The sequence below is a fragment of the Urtica dioica genome, chromosome 6 (genome assembly GCF_054948205.1).
Source record: "Urtica dioica subsp. dioica isolate 48M chromosome 6, U.dioica_male_clone48M_v1_H2, whole genome shotgun sequence".
In the NCBI taxonomy this organism is placed as follows: Eukaryota; Viridiplantae; Streptophyta; class Magnoliopsida; order Rosales; family Urticaceae; genus Urtica; species Urtica dioica.
Window position 1 is genome coordinate 1190085 of NC_142761.1, and position 22074 is coordinate 1212158.

Sequence of the window (22074 nt, forward strand, 5' to 3'; positions counted from 1 at the left end):
TCTATGATACCACAGTTCATTTCCATGTTTCACTTTAAGGACGTTAAAATTTAAAAAATAATAATAATAGCCATTTGAATAAATTTCAATGCAGCATTATTTTGGACAATGAAGCAAAATAGTTAAATTAAGTTTAGCAATTTGTCGACCGGTCACACACGATGTGTTGTCGTTCAATTCTAGTTTTGAATCCTCTCATTTTCAGCTCTTATCTGTAAACAAAAAGTTTGGCAGTTTGCAAACCAAGACCAAAATTACAGCAAACGACAATAAAAAGAGAACATGGATATGGAAACGACATCACATAAGAAAACGACAATAGATACAATTGACAAGCTGGAAATAAACACATAACGAGACTTGAATGATCCCTTTGTAAAAGAAATCTTCAATTTATTAGGACAATTGATCAATCCTGAAATTTCCAATCTTAAAACTTGAACTATTTTTAATATTTCTAATTTTATTTCTTTACATTTAGGCATTTGTTTTTACTATTTTAAGTTTTTGTCTATTTTTTTTTAGATATATATAGCTAATTTATAATGCGTATTCAGCACTTCATTGAAAACATTATTCGAATGGACAACTCTTTTAAAAAAATATGCATTAAAAATATATTTTTTAGAAAAATAGTTGTATGCTTGATATATGCAATTTTTCATTGAAAACATTAATAAATTATTTTGGATGAGTTAAAAATGCTTACAAACTGTTGTCGCTGTTTTTCGGACAACTATTTAGGAGCCAAAGACGGTTAGACCCAAGGCCGGACCAAGTGGTCTCGTCTTGACTCGAGCGTGTCGAACTTGGTGTCCCAAGTCGTCCCTTAGCTGTGGGTGAAGCTCACCTTGTCTCGATACCTGAAAAGCAAGAAAGAGATTGTGAACTACAAAGGGGAAACAGGGGGGGTGCCCCTGTTTACCTCTCCGACGCTCAACATTAGTGTGATTGAGGTGGAGTATAGAGGTTTTAGGGGTGTTTAGAGGCCAAAGCTTGAGAGAAACGAGCGAGGTACGAGTTCGGCAGCGTTTCAGTACTCAAGAATGGATTACCTGGGTCAAGGGAAGGACCCTTGTATTTATAGGCAGCCAAAGGGTGGTTTGAAGACCCCTTGGCCGAGTGAGAATGTTTGGGTCGGCCTTGGAGGAGGCTGGGTCGGCCAATGGCCGAGTGAACATGGTGGTGAGGTGAAGGTCTTGGGCCGGCTGAGGTTCACTCGGCCATTGGCCGAGTGAACTGCTGGAAGGTTCACTCGGCCAATGGCCGAGTGAACTGCTGAGGCAGCTGGGAGGTTCACTCGGCCATTGGCCGAGTGAACTGCTGGAAGGTTCACTCGGCCAATGGCCGAGTGAACTGCCTTGGCGGCTGGAGGGTTCACTCGGCCATTGGCCGAGTGAACTGCTGGAAGGTTCACTCGGCCAATGGCCGAGTGAACTGCCTTGGCGGCTAGAGGGTTCACTCGGCCATTGGCCGAGTGAACTGCTGGAAGGTTCACTCGGCCAATGGCCGAGTGAACTGCCTTGGCGGCTGAAGGGTTCACTCGGCCATTGGCCGAGTGAACTGCTGGAAGGTTCACTCGGCCAATGGCCGAGTGAACTGCCTTGGTGGCTGAAGGGTTCACTCGGCCATTGGCCGAGTGAACTGTCCAATGGCCGAGTGAGCCATTTGACCCAGCCAATGGCCGAGTGGGCCATTGACTCGGCCCATGGCTGGGCTTTGACTTGGCCATTGGTTTGGGCCGGCTCCTGGTTGAGTCAGGGTTTCGCCGTCCAAGACCTCGTACCAGCCATGTGGGTCGAAGAGATGCCTTTGTTCCCGTTGGCCCTAGACGGGCCAACAACATTAGCCCCCCGAGTTTCCGGTCGAGCGTAGATCGAGTGGAAACTCAAAATCTACGCTTTTATGCGGATGCGGGATGAACGCTCTCGGGTTTGCATCACGGGGAACAGCCTTTGCGCGTCACGAGGGACGGCTTTCGCGCGTTGAGAAGGACGGCTCTTGTGCGTCGCGAGGGACGGCTTTCGTGCGTCGTGAGGGACAGCTCTTGTGCGTCACGAGGGACGGCCTATTGTTTCGGGTTGGTCGTGCGCGGCTTATTTTCTCGATCTACCAATGAGGGCGTGATCGATTAGCACGGCTTTATTGCGTTGTGCGCGTCTTGTTTTCTCGACTTGCCAATGAAGGCATAATCGATTTGCACGTCTTTTTTGTATTGTGCGCGTCTTGTTTTCTCGACTTGCCAATGAAGGCATAATCGATTTGCACGTCTTTTTTGCATTGTGCGCGTCTTGTTTTCTCGACTTGCCAATGAATGCATGATCGATTTGCGCGTCTTTGTTGTTTTGTGCGCGTCTTGTTTTCTCGATTTGCCACCGAAGGCATAATCGATTTGCACGTCTTTTTTGTATCGTGCGCGTCTTGTTTTCTCGATTTGCCAACGAAGGCATAATCGATTTGCGCGTCTTTTTTGTATTGTGCGCGTCTTGTTTTCTCGATTTGCCAACGAAGGCATAATCGATTTGCACGTCTTTGTTGCGTTGTGCGCGTCTTATGTTCTCGATGTGCCAACGAAGGCATAATCGATTTGCACGTCTTTGTTGCGTTGTGCGCGTCTTATGTTCTCGACGTGCCAACGAAGGCATAATCGATTTGCACGTCTTTTTTGTATTGTGCGCGTCTTATGTTCTCGATTTGCCAACGAAGGCATAATCGATTTGCACGTCTTTGTTGTATTGTGCGCGTCTTATGTTCTTGATTTGCCAACGAAGGCATAACCGATTTGCACGTCTTTTTTGTGTTGTGCGCGTCTTATGTTCTCGATTTGCCAACGAAGGCATAATCGATTTGCACGTCTTTGTTGCGTTGTGCGCGTCTTATGTTCTCGATGTGCCAACGAAGGCATAATCGATTTGCACGTCTTTTTTGTATTGTGCGCGTCTTATGTTCTCAATTTGCCAACGAAGGCATAACCGATTTGCACGTCTTTTTTGTGTTGTGCGCGTCTTATGTTCTCGATTTGCCAACGAAGGCATAATCGATTTGCACGCCTTTTTTGTACTTTTTTTTTTTTTGTTGAGCGAGCGAGCTCTAGTTTCGTTGAGCATTGTTTCCCATTAGCCCCCCGAGTTTCGTGTGTACTCGTAGAGGAGACTAGAAATTATAATGCAACAAGATAAAGACTTCGAGGTGAAATGTAATCTAATTACCATGTAGAAATAGTCAAAAGTTACATCCCTAGGCCATTGGCCTTATTGAAATTCGAGATTGTCTTAAAGCTGGAAATAAAATGACATAATGAGAAACGGGAGCGGCCGTGCCAACTTCTGCAGCTTGATCGAGCTAGGGGATGGCGCTCACCATCTTTTCCTTCCCTTTCCCGTCCACGCCTTGGATGTAGCACATCCTCGCCATTGACTGGTCTCCCAACATGATGGCAATCCCCTTCTCAGTTGGGAACTTCATCATCAGGTGATAGGTGGACGTTATGGCCTTCAGCCGGTTGAGAGTCGGGCGGCCGATGATGATGTTGTATGCCGAGGACTGGTCCACAACTAGGAAGGATACGATGCGAGTGGCCTCGAGCCCCCCCGGTGTTCCGAAGGTGACCGGGAGGTCGATGGTTCCTTCCGTCATGACCCTCTCCCCAGAGAAGCCGAAGAGTGGGGTCGAGATCAGGGTCGGTTTCAGTCCGGTCAGCTTCATCCTGTCTAATGCTGATTTGAAGACGATGTCGGCCGAGCTGCCGTTATCAATCAGGATTCTTCGGACGAGATTGTTGGCGACCGGGGCCGAGACGACTATTGCGTCATTGTGCGGGTGGAGGATTCGTGCCGCCTCTTGGCCGGTGAAGAACATGGACTCGAACGGGGCCGGAGGGGGAGCCTCGTATGTATGGTTGATGTAGTGCGCAATTTTTCCTCGAGAAACCTCACGCACGTACTTCTTCCTTTGCGTGGACGAGTCCCCAAACTCCGGGCCACCCATGATCGAGCCCACGACATGCAGCTGTGAGCTCTCCGGTTCTTCAATCGCCTCCCGGTCCGTGACAGTCACCGTCGCCGGACCCTTCCTTCCTGGCCGTGGACGGTCTTCGTGCATCGCGGGCGTCCCGACCGTTCTGAGGACATATTCTTTTAATTTCCCGTCTTGAATCAGGGCCTCGATCTGACGCCTGAGATGATAGCACTCGGACGTCAGATGCCCGTGATCCTGGTGGTACTCACAGAACTTATTTCGATCCCTCTTCGCGGGATCCTTCGCAAGAGGAGCCGGACTTCCTAGCTTGTCGCGGTGCAGAGCTAGGATCCGCTCTTGCGGAGTGTTCAGTGGGGTGTACGCTGATAACGCTCGGAAGCTATCAACGCGCGACGATCTTGAATCGGAGAGGGGGCGACCGTTAGGGGCCCGGCCTCCCCTGCTCCTCTTCCTCTGAGGGTCGGGACGATCTTCCTCTTGTTCGTCGCGGTGGCGACTACTTTGTCCTCCCGACTTTCGGCCATCTCGGCCATCGAGATAGTCCTCGATTCCCATATGCGTGCGGGCTCTCGTCATCAGCTCCGCCATGTCTCGTGGGACTTGCCCGACAATGGACTTGAGGAAGTCGCTCGTGCGAACTCCCTCGGTGATCGCTGTGATGGCGTCCTTGTCATCGAAGCCCTCGACTTTGTGAGACTCCTCGGTGAAGCGAGCGAGGTATTGTCTCAATGTCTCGTCTCTCCCTTGTCGAATGGAGAGGAGGTGGGTCTTCGACTTCTTTTGTGCCACAAGCGTGGCAAAGCGAGCGAGGAAAGCCTCTCGCAAGGCCCGGAAGGACGAGATGCTCCCAGGCCTCAAACTCCGGAACCACTCAAAGCCCGACCCTGTGAGGGTCAGGCTGAAGGCTTGGCAGAGGGTGGCGTCCGTCTGCCCTTGCATCGTCATCCACGTCTCGTAGTGTTGGATGTGGAAGTTCGGGTCAGTCCGTCCATCATAGGGAGGGATGGACGGCAATTTGAAGTTCCCCACGCAAGGCTGCGCGAGGATTTGTGCGGCGAAGGGAGAGTATGACTCCTCGATCCCTCCATATGATCTTTGCCTCCCCGATTCCCTCATCTCGATGATTTGGTTTTGGAGGCTCTGGATCATTGCGACCATATCAAGCCCGTTGGCAGGGCCAATTGTCGGGGCCACGGGGGTCATCGGTTGGCGTTCGTTGGACGCTTGGTCCACGACATTGGCCTGAGGTCGGCCAAGAGTTGCGGCCGGGAGCGCGTCCCTTCGAGAATTTAGCCTTTGGCGGAGATCCTCCCCTCGGGAGTTTCTCTGCGCCGTCAAGCGCTCTCTAAGGTCCACGCTTGGTGCGTGACGAGGCGATGCCGCCCTTGGTCGGGTCGTCCGGCGAGCGCTTCGGCTATCGGCTCCATCGTCGACCAGAGTCGCTCTCTCCTCGGCGAGGGGCCGTGTCCGGCCACCTCTTGAAACCGAGGGGCCGAGTCCCCGGGACTGTGACCGTGCCTGTTGTCGCGCCGGGTACAAAGGATCGGCCAACGCACCGTTGGCCCTCTCGGGTCGCGCTTGAGCGAGGCTAGGGGTGGCCTCGTCGGTCCTCGACTCCTCCACGTATTCGGGGTCGGAGTAATCCTGAGCAGATCGATCCTCGACGTCGTAGCCGAGGAGACCGGCGATGAGGGAGCCGTCAACGCCGGGACGGTCAAGGAGCTCCGCGAGCCGCCGGGCCGTGTCCTCTCGGAGCTCGGCCTCGGGGTCGTTCGCCGGGTCTTGGGGCTGGCTCTCGCTATCGCGAGGTTGCCCTTCAAGACGGTGTGCGAGGAGTCGGAGACCGTACCTCGAGCTCGTCGCTCGGGTATCCGCGGAGGTAGTGGGTAGGTGACTCATCTCTCGAGAGTCGTAGGAGTGGTGAAAGTGTGGAATGGAAGGGAGAGCGTGCTAAGGTCGGTGGTCCCCTCCTTCTAGCGCCAAAATGTTGTCGCTGTTTTTCGGACAACTATTTAGGAGCCAAAGACGGTTAGACCCAAGGCCGGACCAAGTGGTCTCGTCTTGACTCGAGCGTGTCGAACTTGGTGTCCCAAGTCGTCCCTTAGCTGTGGGTGAAGCTCACCTTGTCTCGATACCTGAAAAGCAAGAAAGATATTGTGAACTACAAAGGGGAAACAGGGGGGGTGCCCCTGTTTACCTCTCCGACGCTCAACATTAGTGTGATTGAGGTGGAGTATAGAGGTTTTAGGGGTGTTTAGAGGCCAAAGCTTGAGAGAAACGAGCGAGGTACGAGTTCGGCAGCGTTTCAGTACTCAAGAATGGATTACCTGGGTCAAGGGAAGGACCCTTGTATTTATAGGCAGCCAAGGGGTGGTTTGAAGACCCCTTGGCCGAGTGAGAATGTTTGGGTCGGCCTTGGAGGAGGCTGGGTCGGCCAATGGCCGAGTGAACATGGTGGTGAGGTTCACTCGGCCATTGGCCGAGTGAAGGTCTTGGGCCGGCTGAGGTTCACTCGGCCATTGGCCGAGTGAACTGCTGGAAGGTTCACTCGGCCAATGGCCGAGTGAACTGCTGAGGCAGCTGGGAGGTTCACTCGGCCATTGGCCGAGTGAACTGCTGGAAGGTTCACTCGGCCAATGGCCGAGTGAACTGCCTTGGCGGCTGGAGGGTTCACTCGGCCATTGGCCGAGTGAACTGCTGGAAGGTTCACTCGGCCAATGGCCGAGTGAACTGCCTTGGCGGCCGAAGGGTTCACTCGGCCATTGGCCGAGTGAACTGCTGGAAGGTTCACTCGGCCAATGGCCGAGTGAACTGCCTTGGTGGCTGAAGGATTCACTCGGCCATTGGCCGAGTGAACTGTCCAATGGCCGAGTGAGCCATTTGACCCAGCCAATGGCCGAGTGGGCCATTGACTCGGCCCATGGCTGGGCTTTGACTTGGCCATTGGTTTGGGCCGGCTCCTGGTTGAGTCAGGGTTTCGCCGTCCAAGACCTCGTACCAGCCATGTGGGTCGAAGAGATGCCTTTGTTCCCGTTGGCCCTAGACGGGCCAACAACACAAACTAATATTTAGATGGATAAATACAAAGATTATAAAGTCAAAGTACAAATACATGATTATAAGATCAGATAAAATAATTAAAAAAACATCATTCATTTGATGGTGAAACAATATTGTCTACAAAATAGCCTAAGGAAATATTTTAGGCGATATTACCTCATTCTTGGTCTCTTCTTCATGTGTTATGAGTTACGACTAACTCATGAATGATGAAATGTATTTATTGTTGAAGTTTAAAGATTTTTTTTTTCAAGAAGTGGCGTTATTGGCCAAGATCATATGATATGATATACTAGCAGTGCAAGCACAGTTGACATTATTAGCCAAAACTACATGATTTCATATAGGAGCTTAAGCTGAAAGAGGATAAATCTTTCACCTGTAATAAGACATGCATTTTGCAGTCCAGTGAATTCGAGCCTAGGACGTCGATATTTTTGTGACTATATCAAACATTTAATGTAATCAACTTTACACTAAACGTGTGAATGTAAGATTGAAAATAAGCTAATTTATGGCATACAACATGTGCGGATCTCATTGCGGTAGGCTTAGTTATAAGCTGGTAACGAAGGGGAAATGTTGAATAAATAAATAGAAACATTAGAAGAAAAAAAAACGTTTATAACTTGTGGCTGATTGGCAAACAGGAGCCTTATTTGACTCATACACGTATTGAACATTATTGTAAATTCCTATGGCAAAACAAAGCTATACTTATAATATAATTCATCATCATCATATCGCAAATAAAAATTACAAGTTGCACGAAATTTATCCACTGAAAAACAAGGGACACGCCACACAACTAACCTCGAGAATTTAAGCCTATAAATAGCTCATCTATATTATCATATCTCATCAAGCAAAAGAAGAAGAAAAAAAAGCCTTCAAGCTATTTCCCAAAAAAATTAAAAATTATTCCTTATTAAGTTATAAATCATGGGTGTTCAAGTTTACGAATCCGAGTACACCTCCACCGTGGGTCCCGCGAGGTTGTTCAAGGCCCTCATACTCGACGCCGACAACCTCATCCCCAAAATCGCACCTCAGGCGATCGAGAGTGTCGAGATCCTCGAGGGTGATGGCGGGCCCGGAACCATCAAGAAAATCACTTTCGGCGCAGGTTATAACTTAATAATTTAGATTTTAATTATTTAACCTGTTTGATCAATATATTTTAATAATTTGATTAGTAGTATGGTTATAGCGGCATTATAAAATAGTCTTACTAGCTAGTTATTCTTATAAGGCTTGGCCTTGACTTAAATGAGCAACAAGAATTTAGAAACAAGATATGAGCCCTAATCGAATTGCATAGAAAGAAATGAAAGCATATTATAAAAAGTATACAAAAGGAAAATATTTAATTCTTAATTGAATATTGTGGATTTTCTTTTTTGTTGGAAACTTGAGATATAGACTTGACCAGCCTATAATAAAGCTTACAAAAGTAACTTAAAACGCTATTTGACGGAATTGTTATTTATAATCAGGGAAAATATCATTCACATCTCTCGAGTTTTAATTGAATGTTACATATTCGTACATTATCATTTTTTGTAATTGGTCACAATTATACCTTAGAGTTTTTTTGTTTATATTAAAACTAAATCTTTTTTTGTGTTAAGAATTAATTAATATCTTTATTGATTTTTTTTTTATTTTGCATGTTAATTTAATAAAGTAGGCATCATAAAATATAGATTCTCATATTACAAAAGTATTATAATATTAACAAATATGATAGTACTTACATTTATGATGCTTCACGACTAAACATAATTGCAATTCTTATTATTGTTCTCAATTTGCAATAGTAATTCTCATTTCGTGATTTTTTTTTTCAGGAAGCAGCTTTGGGTTCGTGAAGCACAGAGTCGATGCAATCGACACGGAGAACTTTTTCTACGCGTATACAATGTTCGAAGGAGATGCGTTGACTGACAGAATCGTAAAAATCGAGTACGAGACAAAGTTGGTTGAGACCGCCGATGGTTGCACGATCAAGAACGTGAGCAAATACCATACGGTCGGTGAGATCGCATTCCTTGAGGATCAGATCAAGGCGGGAAAAGAGAAGGCCTCTCAACTCTTCAAGCTCATCGAAGCTTACCTCAAGGAACACCTTGACGCCTACAACTAAAAATAATTTCTTTGAAAATTATTCGACGAAATTCCCTTTGTTTTGTTAATTTTATGTCGATCTATCTTGTGTGTGGCTTTTCAATTGTATTTCCTTAAATTTTGTTTTGGGTTTGGTAATATGTGTCCAAAGAGTTGTGATGAAAATCTGAATTGTCACCTCTACGTGATTTGTGGGTGAAAAATAAATCTTATACATATGTACTTGTATTTTTTTTATGATAAAGCAAAAATATTTTACCATAGTAAATATCATTTTTATAAATAAAAAATTGTAAATTACACTTAATTAAAGTATTTTCGATTCGATTGTACGATAAAAAAAAAATCCAAATTTCAAATAATATCAGTTACATATGACATAATTATCTTAGTTATCAATTGTTAAGACGATAGACTAAGGCTGATTGGGGAGAAACTCGCAATTTAAAAGTCACATCGAGTTTGTAGGAAGGATGTACATGAGTGTAGGATTGTTTCCGTCAGAACCATTTGGACTAAGGCTAATTGCAGTATAGACCCGAAATGTCAAAGTCACGGCGAGTTCGTAGGAAAGGCGATCGGGATGGTGGTCATCTCTCTTCACTTGTTTCTCTTCAAATGGATGGATCTTCGTTCTTCCTCACCTAAGCAAAACAAGGAAAAATAAGTTATTGGGACGCGGGGGGTTTTTACCTTATATGTGCTCTGACACTCAACATTAGTTCAAGTGTAAATGTGAGTTGGGGGTGTTTGTTCTTTTCTCTTTGAGAGAGAGAGAGTAATGATTTTGGCATAGTTCATAGAGATTTTAATGTGCTTGGTTATATGGTTATGAGCATGTGGGGCCGCTATCACTAGACATTGACCTTCTAGAGAATTTAGAAAAAGGAGAAGAAAATTTTTATGTGTTGAAAATAGAGCAAATAATTTAGGCTGCTATAAAGGGACTAAATTTATAAAAACAACACATCAAATTAAATATTGACTTACAATACAGCTAAATATAATTCAAGAAAATCATACTAAAAGAAAAGTAAAAAAAAAAAAAAAAAAAAAATTCACTACTAATATGTTGATAGAGATTTGGAAAAAAAAATACACACATACACACACACAAACAAAAAATTATAAAAAAAATTAACAGTTCAAATAAAAAATAAATATAAAAAACAATAATAACAAAACAAGAAAGGAAAAGTAAAAATAATAATAATACTTAAAAAAGATACATCTTGAAATAGTTTGCTCGATGTAGGATATATAACTTTATTTTATATATATTTTGTACCTTTTTTCTCTTAAATTTCTAATCATTTTTTTTTTGTGCTGTGGATTAAATTATTATAAAATCAATTTAATAAAAAAACTATTTGGTAAAAATTGTTGTTATTTTTTGTTTTTTTTTTCATTCTGTATCTCTTGGCGTATCTTTTAATACATCTCATTTGTTTATATGACATGATAACCATAAGAGTTTATGCAATTAAGAGTAAGCATATTATTAGATTGCTGTTTTTGGCATGAGAGGTCCTGTTGGACCGCTCCCTATATTGCCCTAGATTTTTTTGACGGCTCAGGCACAACTTTCAAGACAGTTCACAAAATAAATCGAGATTATTGCTCTATCTCTCGGTTTTGTTGGAATAATGTGGAGAATTTTAATAATAAAGAGTATTTATTAGCTTGTGGGTCGGTGATTTTTGGAAAAGATTTGAGTAGTATTCACTGAACGGATAATTCCAGCGTATTATCATACCTTATGTAAAGAGGTATAAAATCGATTATAAGTTTGTCAAAATCGGAGTTATAATGAATGAATAATTGATGCTCAAAATATACTTAAAGAAACACATTAATTATTTTAGGAAGTGGAATGCAAGAGTCTCACATGGAGTGGGCATTGACAAATGAGTAAGCTTATATATGCAATTTAAGCCAAATGGTTTAGATTCCCAAGTGCGACCTAGTTTTGTAGAGGAGCGAAGACTTAGGGAAGCTCAAGTCCACCACATGCGCACCGCTGCCCGGTCGGGCTTGTTTGTGAAAATCCTTATTTTTTTATTGCAAATTTCACCTTCATAAAATTTTAGTTGTATAAATAAAACTTTCATTACTATGAGAATTAAATCAAATGGCATTGTAACCGTGGGAGTTCATATCTTAATAGCTAGACGGTTTTGATATCTGAAAGATTTTAAACGGAAGCTAAGCATCATGAGGATAAAAACATTTGTCATTAGTGTGCTATAATGTGTTTAAAAGGTGACGTTTTTTTGTGGCTCAAGGTTGTAACCTTTCTTCTGAGATCTTGCACTATAAATAGATAAATAGAGACCTCTAGTTCTCATTCATAACACACCTGAAATCGAATTCTCACTACTTTCTTCTCCTCCCGAAATTGTTTTTTTTTTCTTTTGTAGTCGGTTTTTGGTTCTGTTATAGGTTTTGTTTGTCGGAGAAGTATCGTTGATGTAAAGTTATTCTCAACGTAATTGTATCATGGGAGGCTTATCGTTCATCAACTACAACACTCGTGGGAGAGCGATACAAGCTTTAAGGAAACCGTCGAACGGTCTTCAACGTCCTCCGTTTTTCCTTTCCTTCTTTTATGGTTTAAGGTTTATTTTTGTTGGTTTCTTTTCTTTATCTAGTTGTGAAATAAAATAATAATCGATTTCAGTTATTTATTTAATTTTTTTACGTGCAAACTTTTTTTATTTCTCATATTATAAATATTATTTGTTGTAATATTTTTAACAGGTTTGTCACGGTTTTTTTATATAAAGTTATCTATCCATTTTATGGAGTCAGATGCAATTTTAACTGTCCAAATTTTTTTTTGTAGGGGTATTATCGGCCAGAATTACATGATATATTAGCAGTGCAAAGCGCAGGTGGCACTATCGGCCAAGATTACAAAGTAGGTGGCACTATTGGCCAAGATTACATATTTATTAGAATAAATCCTAGGGGTATGCATTTCTGCATCCCATTGGGGCTTGAACTCATGACCTCTCTGTCAAGGTGTGTGTGGGATTACCGCTAGATCAAACTAGTTATCACTTAATTGTCCAAATTTTGAAGAGACACGCTTTCGTTTTTTGAGTTTGGATCTTTTGTCTTTTATATATAGTTTATTGTCTATATTCAAGGGTAAGGTTGATTCAATTTATGGCTAGCAACCTATGACTTAAAACAATTTTCTCTCTTTCTCTAGACAATTAATTCATGTGGTTAGAGAAAATTCATCTATCAATACAGTTTGTAATCTCAATATTAAATACATTTATTTATTTATGGCACGTATACAGTATATACATACTTATCTATCATCACATTACATTATCTAAAGTTTGGACTTCTAAGAAAATTTCTAAAATAAATATATATTATTGAATGTTTTCAAAAACAAATATTATTGAAAAAAAATACATATATTTGGCTGTTACCATCAAAATCCTCATTTTTATCTATTCTTTTTCTAGAAGAAGACATATCCAATTAATTGATTTGATGTCCTACGCCCATAATGAAGGTCCACATAGGAAAAAAGCAACCAAAATTTGATTTAAAAAAGAAGATATATCTCAACTTGCATTATACACACAAGACTTTTGTTATAACGATTATTAGGAGTCTAGAACAACGTATTTTTTAAGGTATTTATTTTTCAATGAGTATCATACTAGTAGTGCGTGGAATTTCCATGAGTCTACCCATCTTGAACAAGCCATCATTTCATAAGACTTTGTTTGATATAAGATTAAATCTGATAATATAATATATCTCACCAATATTTCCTTTTGATATTAATCAACCATAGAGCCGCCATTTCATAACAATCTCATTTCTACACCACCAAGGCACCAACAAATAAAGCAAAAAAAAATTCTCTCATACATTTTTTTTTTCTTGTTCTTTTAATTTTTTTTTTTTTTAATCACAAGAGAAAATGAGTGTGATAACAATACACCACAAGCTCAAAACCCAGGTGAGTCCAGAGAGGATGTTCAAAGCGCTGATTCTGGATTCAAACAACATTTGTCCAAAACTCATGTTCTCTTCCATCAAAAGCATCGAGTACATCGAAGGCGACGGAGACGTTGGAAGCATCAAACAGATCAACTTCACCGAAGGTAAATAATTTTATAAATCGAATTAAATTACATCTTATGTTACAAAATTTAATTTAATTATTATTCGTCGAAATCGGGGGTGCAGCGAGTCCTTACAGGTACGTGAGGCACCGGATCGATGCCCTAGACAAGGAGGGTTTGACGTGCAAGTACACGTTGATCGAAGGAGATGCCTTGGCGGGAAAGCTAGAGCACGTGACTTACGAGGTCCAATTCGAAGGGTACGGAACCAAAGGGTGTATTTGTAAATTGAGAAGCGAATACAAGGCCAAAGAGGGCGTCGAGATCAAGGAAGAGGATATCGAGCACGGAAAAGACAGAGCTATCGGCTTGTACGAGGTTTTGGAGGCATATCTCGTCGCTCATCCTCGCGCCTATACTTGAAAATTATGATAATTACAAAAATACCCTAAAGCTTTGAAAAGAATAAATCACCAATCTTAGTTGTTCTTTCTTCCTCTTTTTCACCTTCTTTTGTTGAATCTCTATTGTTGATCTTTTGTAACATATGGCCTTTGGGTATATCTATATTTATTTTTTCTCTCTCTGCTTATGTATAATTGATGTTCTATAGCATTGAAATTTACCGATAAAGAGAAAGTGTGATTTATTTATTTAATCAGTAATTTACAAAACTATTTATAATCTGAATAGCTTTTATGAAATAATAATAGGAAGTTAATACAGAGACATTTCATTTGAATGAACAATTATCATGTCTTGGCAAATGATCCTAGGGTTGATTAGCTTATGACTTGGAAGGAATTAAGTACAAACAAGCTGGCATAAATGAACCTTGTTTAGCTATACCCAAGGCATAAAATGTCTATGCGTATGGAATATCCATATTTCTATTTTTTTTTTTTTTTTTTTTTTATGGAATCAGCTGCCGATATGTCGGAGATATTCAAAATGACTATTCCAAAAATCTGTATGATTTTTTTCGACATTTTATAAATCAAAAGATCTTCAAATTTTGCATGAATTTGGCAATTTTTTTGCTCAAAATTCCCAGAATTTTGAAAATATCAGTATTTCTTTGTTATTAGTATTACCAAATATTTTAATTTTCATGCGGTACCCGGTCACCACTCCAATTGGTAATAAAAAGAAGTTGTAAATATTTAAAAACATTTATCATATCTTAAAAGCTATTTCTTACTTGACAAAATAAAATTGTCCTAAAATTTGAATCGCTTGGGCTAATTAAAGAAAGATGTTCAAAATAATATAAGCTTGTATATGTACAATTTTTAGGATTGTATCCTTCCAAGAACCTGCATGATGAGCCGCCCATGTGTGGGCAAACAAAAGAAAAAAAAAAAAAAAAAAAAAACATATATTCAAAAGTCCAGTTTAAGCAGCCACTAAAATAAATATAGAAAGTAGAAGAAAAAAAAAGGGTTCAAAATGACAAATGACCTAACAAGTTCTTATGACTGAAACAAACTTCATCATAACTGAAAAGAAAATTATTGACAAACTTGTGATATCTGGTAATCAAGCAATATATAGCTCCTTCCATTTTGTACTCTCTCATCTTATATTTGACTATATATATATACACATAGAAATTATTCCTACACAATTACACAACATAACAAAATTAATAATAAGTTTCGTAATGGGTGTTACAATCTTCAGACAAGAGTTTGTGTGCCCGATTTCCGCGGCACGAATGTTCACGGCCTTGATAGTCGATTCTAAGAACTTGATTCCGAAGCTATTGCCTCAATTCATCGCGAGCGTAGACGTTATTCAAGGGAACGGAGGGTCCGGATCCATCGAGCAAGTCAACTTCACTGAAGGTATAATATTACTATTGGAATACAAAAATTTCATCAACTATTATATTATTTTGAGTATAAATTAATATCTCTGCTATAAACACTTCTTATGTTGTAATTTTGTTCCCCCTCCAAATGATCAGATTATGTAATTCAACATGCAGAATTCATATATACATAGAAATAAATTCACGAAAATAAAAGTATAAAATTGGAAATGTTTATTCAGTCTTTAGATAATTTCAAAATCATGGCTAATTAGAGGACTGTCTCCATTATTTATTAAAAAACATTATTTCGCGTTTATGACAACACATGTCATGTAATAATTGCATTTAATGGCATATATGTCATAAAAACTGTTTTTAATGACAGGACAGCTATGTTATCTACCTAAAAAGGCAGATATTCAAATACAAAGAAAATTTAGAAAACTAAATGGCTTTTCATTCACCCACACTCATTTCATTGTTACAATCAGTTTTATACAGGCAAATCCCATAGAACATTCTAGACTACTTAAGCCTAATAATAAGCTGTGTAATTAGATGTAGCATTTCAGTCTATATCATATAGTCATAAAAGTGGAATAAAAACTTACTAATGTGTAATGAGAAAAAGTCGTTCAAATAGTCATATTTTTTTTATATAATATCTAATCTTTTCTATTCATATATTTTAATTTTAAGTTGAATTTTATAAATAATCAAATCGAGTTTTTTACAACTTCTAAATGACCGATCTTCCCCCTCAAATGCATTTATTTACATCTTTTTGTGGTAGAAGTATAATTAATATGATCCGACATATAATTCAATAATAATTATAAAAAAACCGACTAAAGTGGAGATTAGATATGTTTTGTATATGATGAATTACATCAAATTTTTTTATCTGCAGGAAGCCATTTCAGGTATGTGAAGCACCGGATCGATGAACTTGACACGGAAAATTTGGTGTGCAAATATTCAATGATAGAAGGAGATGCCTTGGGTAACAAGCTTGAATCCATTGACTATGAAGTCAAATTTGAAGCCTCTATTGATGGATCACAAGGCTGTGTTTGTAAGATGACAAGTAAATACAATGCCGCCGGAGATTTCACCGTCGATGAAGAGGAAATCAAAGGAGGCAAAGAGAAGGCCATGGCAATTTACAAAGTTATCGAGTCTTACCTTCTCCAAAACCCTAATGTGTATGCCTAATATATATAAATTTAGGAATATTCGTATTCATATTATTGTTATGGTATTTTTTTTTTTTTAAAGTTGGTTTATATGCAAAAGTTTATGCATTTCACTTACTATGGAATACTATTTCATCCCAAAATATTTTATTTTGGGGAATTTCGTAGCACTACTCTATAAAAACGTGCCTAACATCTTACTTCTTGGCATAACAGACGGCGAGATGTTCTAGAAAATGATGTGCTAGCTAAATTTAGCTAATTGAAATTAATGAAATAATTGAAGTCTATCTAAATTTCAAAAAATAGTTACATTTATAAAAATGTGATGCGGCTATCTAGTCATTTTAAAGTTTGGGTTTGACAAAACAGTCCAATTTTTCAAAGTTTTGGTAAAATAGCCAAAATTTTAAATATCCCAAAAATACCCTTGTGTTAAACCCAAAAAATACCTCACGCTCGTCAATCTCCATACCACGTTCAAAATAAAAAACCACCAATTTCAAACATTCATAAACCATCAAGTCACAAGAATCGAACGCTCGACAAACATAAACAAGTCAAAAGAATTCCCGACAGCCTGACCCACTAGCGCTTAAGCCATCATAATCTTGCACGTGCTCTCAGGACTTGGCCATGAATATGACCCTGTCATTGTCCCTATCACCTCCAAAACTAAGCCTTTTCTCCTAAATGATGTTGCAGCTCTTCTCTTAAGCTTTGAAAATCGTCTTGACCCGTCAAATGACACCCCAAATCCATCAGCACAATATGCCTCACAAACCACAAAAAAGCCATACCCTCCAAGAAACACAAACCCTGTCACAAACAACAATATTTCAATTCCTTCACACAACTCACAATTTTCTGGCAGAGGTGCTTACCGTGGAAGAGGCCGTGGGGGTGGTCGTGGCTGGAATAACAACCGCCTCCAGTGTCAACTGTGTGGGAAAAGTGGTCACACTGTCCAGCGCTGCTACTTCAGATTTGACTCCAACTTCTCCGGATCTTCATCAACATCCCAGGGTGTCTCAGGGAGTAGCTCATCCGCAGCCGCCTTCAACACCACATTCACAGGCCAGCAAGACTCCCCTGACAACTCTGACTAGTACCCTGACTCGGGCGAAACCAACCACGTCACCAGTGAGCTCAGCAACATGAATATGGGGTCAGAATACACTGGTGGCAACAGACTCACCGTGGGAAATGGTGCAGGTTTGCGTATCTCTCATATAGGCTCTTCTATTGTCTCCACAAAAAATTCTCCGAAATTCATTCTCTCAAAACTTTTGCTTGTCCCTGAAATCACAAAAAATCTGATTAGTGTCTTGCAATTTTCACGAGATAATAATGTATTTTTTGAGTTTCACCCTACCTTTCGTCTTGTTAAGGACCTAGCAACTCGGGGAGTACTGCTCAAAGGGACAGTTGATGGGGGTCTATATCGCTTCAGCCTCACCACTCACCAAAGATCATCCACTCTGCTCAAAAGTCTCTCCAGCTCACCAATTTCTTGTTTTGCTCAGTTTTTAAATTCAATCAAAAACCCTGGTCCTTGTTTATCCAGTGGTCACTCGGCAAATGCAGTAACTCTAAATTCTGACCACAGTCCTATGGACTTATGGCACAGACGTTTAGGTCATCCAGCCCACATCATTGTTCAAAAGGCTCTAAAAAATTGTAATCTTTTGAATTATATGACTAGTACCTTTCATTTTTGTCAACCATGTCAGCAAGGCAAAAGCCACAAACAGCCATTTTCATCATCTAGCACCGTTTACAATGAACCCTTTGAACTAATTCATTCAGATGTGTGGGGCCCGTCACCTGTTTTATCAAGAAATGGCTATCGATATTATGTCAGTTTCATTGACGCCTTCTCAAAATTTACATGGATTTTTTTGCTAAAAACAAAATCTGAGGTCTATGAAAAATTTGTTCACTTTAAAAATATGGTTGATACCCAATTCAATCACAAAATTAAAACCTTTCAAAGTGATTGGGGAGGTGAGTTCAGAAATCTTCACTCTTTTTTTTCAACACATGGCATCAATCATAGAGTCTATTGCCCTCACACCCCTGAGCAAAATGGCACAGCTGAACGCAAACATAGACATATCATTGAAATGAGCTTAACTCTACTTGCCCAATCTCACCTACCACCTCGTTTTTTGGAAGACGCCTTTACCACCAGTGTGTTTCTCATCAATAGACTCCCCACCAAGTCCCTGCAGCTCATGACTCCCCTCGAGACCCTACACAAGGTAAAACCTAATTATTCTTTTTTTCAAAATATTTGGTTGTGCTTGCTATCCTCATCTTAGAGCCTACAACTCTCACAAACTTGAATATAGGTCCAAAGTATGCACTTTCATAGGCTATAGCAATCAGCACAAAGGGTATAAATGCATTAACTCAAACAATAGGTTGTATATCTCTCGGCATGTCACTTTTGATGAAACCTGTTTCCCTTTCAAAAATAAGACAAACTATACAACCAGCCCTCCTATCATCAACCTCAACCCTATCCCACCTCTCCAAATCATAAATCCACTACCCACACGTCCTATATCTTCTACAACCCCAATAGAAGAGTCTGTTACCTCTGATACGCACTCTACCACCACTCCTAATGTGATTGCTCCTGTTGTCACCACTGATATTGTCCATGAGGACACTCTTGTGCTTGTTGAATCCTCTCAGGTCTCATCCCATGAGCAGCCTGTTACACCTGAGGCTCCCACAAATGTTCACGCCATGACTACGCGCTCCAAGGATGGCATCTTCAAACCCAAGGCGCTCACCGTGGCCTCTCAATCAGCTCCTGACCTGATTGAACCTCCATCTCTTGAGCTTGCCTTATCCTCTACTGGCTGGACAGAAGCTATGGTGCACGAACTCAACGCCTTGCATCACAACAAAACATGGTCGTTAGTTGAGCCTCCGTCAAATCGGGCTATCATTGGCTGCAAATGGGTCTACAAAGTAAAGAAGCGATCAGATGGTACCTTATCTTGTCTAAAGGCCCGCCTCGTTGCCAAAGGGTATAGTCAAGTTGTCGGGCTTGACTTCTCAGGGACATTCTCCCCCGTCGTGAAGCAAGTCACCATTCGCACTGTTCTCTCTCTTGCTCTATCCCATGGCTGGTCATCACGACAACTCGACGTCAACAATGCCTTCTTAAATGGCACTCTAGACGAGGAGGTCTATATGCATCAGCCGCCGGATTTTGAAGATAAGTCACGCCCAAATCATGTTTGTCGTCTTCACAAAGCCATGTATGGTCTCAAACAGGCGCCTCGCGCTTGGTTTGACAAGCTGCGTCTCTGGCTGCTTCAACATGGCTTCACGAACTCCAGGGCCGACAGCTCTCTGTTTATGCGTTTCAAAGGCTCCTCGACTCTATTTCTTCTTGTTTACGTTGATGACATCATTGTCATCGGGAGCCATGATGCCGAGATCGATTCTCTGACCTCATCCCTCAACAAATGCTTTGCCCTTAAAGATTTAGGACCCCTTCACTTCTTCTTGGGAGTCGAGGTTCACCATACCTCCTCGGGTCTTCATCTCAGCCAGGCAAGCTACATCAACTCCCTCCTCCTTCGTCTCGGCATGGACAAAGCTTCTCCTTCCCCAACACCTATGCTCTCCAGTCTTCGGCTCTCGGCGTTTGACGGTGATCCAGGGTACAATCTATCGCAGCGTAGTAGGGGCTCTGCAATATGCCACCATCACACGCCCTGAAATCGCCTACAGTGTCAATAAACTAACCCAGTTCATGCACTTTCCTTTGGACCAACACTGGAAAGCTCTAAAAAGGATTCTAAGATACCTGAAGGGGACGATAAACTACGGCCTCCACTTCACTGCGAAGAAGAATCTGAATATTGTTGGGTTCTCTGATGCTGACTGGGCCTCTGATCGAGATGACAGGAAATCCACCACAGGATTGTGTATTTATTTCGCCGGAAATCTGGTCGCTTGGTCCTCAAAGAAACAGAGCACTGTGTCACGGTCTTCCACTGAATCTGAATATCGAAGCCTAGCATCAGCAACTGCAGAAGTGTTGTGGCTCCAGTCTTTACTACAGGAACTCCGAGTCAAAATGGACAGAACTCCGGTGATCTGGTGCGATAATTTGGGGACAGTGTCACTATCTGCAAATCCTGTTCTGCATGCTCGCACCAAGCATATAGAGCTTGATTTGTATTTCGTCCGAGAACAAGTAGCCAAGAAGAAACTAATTGTGAATCACGTACCTGCCACTGATCAAGTCGCCGACATATTGACGAAGCCACTATCAGGAAATTTCTTCGACAAAATCATGAATAAGCTGAAGGTAGTACCTCTAGGAGCCTTGGAATTGAGGAGGGGTATTGAATGCAAATAAACGACCCCATCTTCACATGTCGTTTCATCAAACACCTGATGTGCAGACCTCTACCAATTCTTTCTCCTCCTAGTGAGGACCACCCGACACGTGTCCAATAGCCAGAAGATCCTCGTACATTGACAGCTGACCTGCAGAAAATATTCGTCCTTTTATTACCGTTATACAGCCTGTAATTATTTTTCTTTTCTGAAACAATACACCTACATCGTGTGTAAATATTGTAGCTGAGTAATGAAATAACAAGCAAGGTTTTCCTATCTAGTCTGTGGTTTTTATATAGTCTTTAAGCCTTTTAAAAACTGAATGAAAAAATGAGGGGGAGAATTGGCCCGCTTAAAATTTTAAACAATAAGGTGCGACAAAGTCGCACCTGAAAGTTTTTTTAACAATCAGGTGCGACAAAGTCGCACCTGATACTCAAAAGAAAAAAAATTTAGCGAAATTTTTTTGGACTGCTGGTTGACAATCTGATGCGACTAGTCGCACCCGAAAGTCATTTAGATGCGACTTTTAGGTGCGACTAGTCGCACCTGATAGTCATGCACATCAGAAAACTAAATTTGTAGTAGTGCCTCTCCACCACGTCAACACCCTCGATCTCCTCCGATCTCAGCCTCATCCATCACCACCGATCTCTCTCCTTCCTTGTCGTTCAGAACCAGCCTCGTATCCGGCGAACTCCTTGTCTCCGGCGAGATCAGGTTCGAATCTGGCTTCTTCATCGTCTCCGGTCAGCCATGACTGGTTCGATTCCATGAAAATCTGGGCGGTGTCGAAGGAAGACGAAGACGGCGACGGGAACGAGGGGCGAGTTTAGGGTTGTGATTAGGGCTTCGACGATCGGCGACGAGTCGTTCGGCTTTGATCGCGTTGACGAAATCTTCGACTCCGATCACGGCGACGCTCTCATCTTCTGCTCCTCTCACGGTGGATCTGACTTTGTCGCCGTCGATTTTGTAACCATCGTCGTCATGGCCGTGGCGTAATCTGAATCGGCAATTTCGTTCTCAATTTCTGATGATCAAAAGGTGGTTTTGTCGTCAATAGTCATCTTCTTCTTCTTCTGGTTTATTTAAGAGTGGATTAAATTTTTTGAAAGTATGATTAATTTTTTTGACACTTCATTGCTTCTCGTTGTAGGTGACTAGACTTCAAACATTATGTTGTATGTTTGGATGGGAGATTAAATATTTTGAAAGCACGATTAAAATTTTTAAACATATTTGGTATATACCGAAAGTGCCAGTTTAGATGGGGGGTTAAAATTTTTGAAAGCACGATCAAATCCTTTAAAAAAAATGTAAAATAACAGGTCTCAGTATTTTTTTTGCATATGTATAGAAATAAATCATGTATATCTCATAGAGAAATTGTCCTATTTGTCACCAATTTCATAACATTTTTCCA

The 22074-nt window shown here is 41.2% G+C and overlaps 3 protein-coding genes across 4 annotated transcripts; all 3 read left to right on the forward strand.

Moving 5' to 3' along the window:
• The first annotated feature begins 7873 nt into the window (after positions 1 to 7873).
• LOC149392727 (major allergen Mal d 1-like) lies at positions 7874 to 9421 on the forward strand. The gene is made up of 2 exons (XM_089617641.1): positions 7874 to 8164; positions 8889 to 9421. Exons 1-2 carry the CDS (start codon positions 7981 to 7983, stop codon positions 9182 to 9184), a joined length of 480 nt encoding a protein of 159 aa, XP_089473767.1. The 5' UTR covers positions 7874 to 7980; the 3' UTR covers positions 9185 to 9421.
• A 3518-nt stretch (positions 9422 to 12939) lies between these two features.
• Positions 12940 to 13846, forward strand: LOC149392728 (major allergen Pru ar 1-like). The gene is made up of 2 exons (XM_089617640.1): positions 12940 to 13301; positions 13387 to 13846. Exons 1-2 carry the CDS (start codon positions 13118 to 13120, stop codon positions 13683 to 13685), a joined length of 483 nt encoding a protein of 160 aa, XP_089473766.1. The 5' UTR covers positions 12940 to 13117; the 3' UTR covers positions 13686 to 13846.
• Positions 13847 to 14736: 890 nt separating this feature from the next.
• Positions 14737 to 16293, forward strand: LOC149392729 (pathogenesis-related protein STH-2-like). Of its 2 annotated transcripts, XM_089617639.1 has the most exons (3): positions 14737 to 14797; positions 14946 to 15109; positions 15989 to 16293. In XM_089617639.1, the coding sequence occupies exons 2-3, from the start codon at positions 14980 to 14982 to the stop codon at positions 16291 to 16293; spliced, it is 435 nt and encodes a 144-aa protein (XP_089473765.1). In that variant the 5' UTR covers positions 14737 to 14797; positions 14946 to 14979. The 2 variants fall into 2 exon arrangements, with proteins under 2 accessions (XP_089473765.1, XP_089473764.1); XM_089617638.1 differs by lacking the exon at positions 14737 to 14797 and having other exon boundaries at positions 14864 to 15109.
• The last annotated feature ends 5781 nt before the right edge of the window (positions 16294 to 22074 follow it).

Bases quoted from the DNA above. Each gene is read 5' to 3' on its own strand.
- LOC149392727 (XM_089617641.1), top strand. From the start codon at position 7,981: ATGGGTGTTCAAGTTTACGAATCCGAGTACACCTCCACCGTGGGTCCC. The intron at 8,165-8,888 runs GTTATAACTTAA...TTTTTTTTTCAG, and splicing joins GAAAATCACTTTCGGCGCAG to GAAGCAGCTTTGGGTTCGTG.
- LOC149392728 (XM_089617640.1), top strand. From the start codon at position 13,118: ATGAGTGTGATAACAATACACCACAAGCTCAAAACCCAGGTGAGTCCA. The intron at 13,302-13,386 runs GTAAATAATTTT...TCGGGGGTGCAG, and splicing joins ACAGATCAACTTCACCGAAG to CGAGTCCTTACAGGTACGTG.
- LOC149392729 (XM_089617638.1), top strand. From the start codon at position 14,926: ATGGGTGTTACAATCTTCAGACAAGAGTTTGTGTGCCCGATTTCCGCG. The intron at 15,110-15,988 runs GTATAATATTAC...TTTTATCTGCAG, and splicing joins GCAAGTCAACTTCACTGAAG to GAAGCCATTTCAGGTATGTG.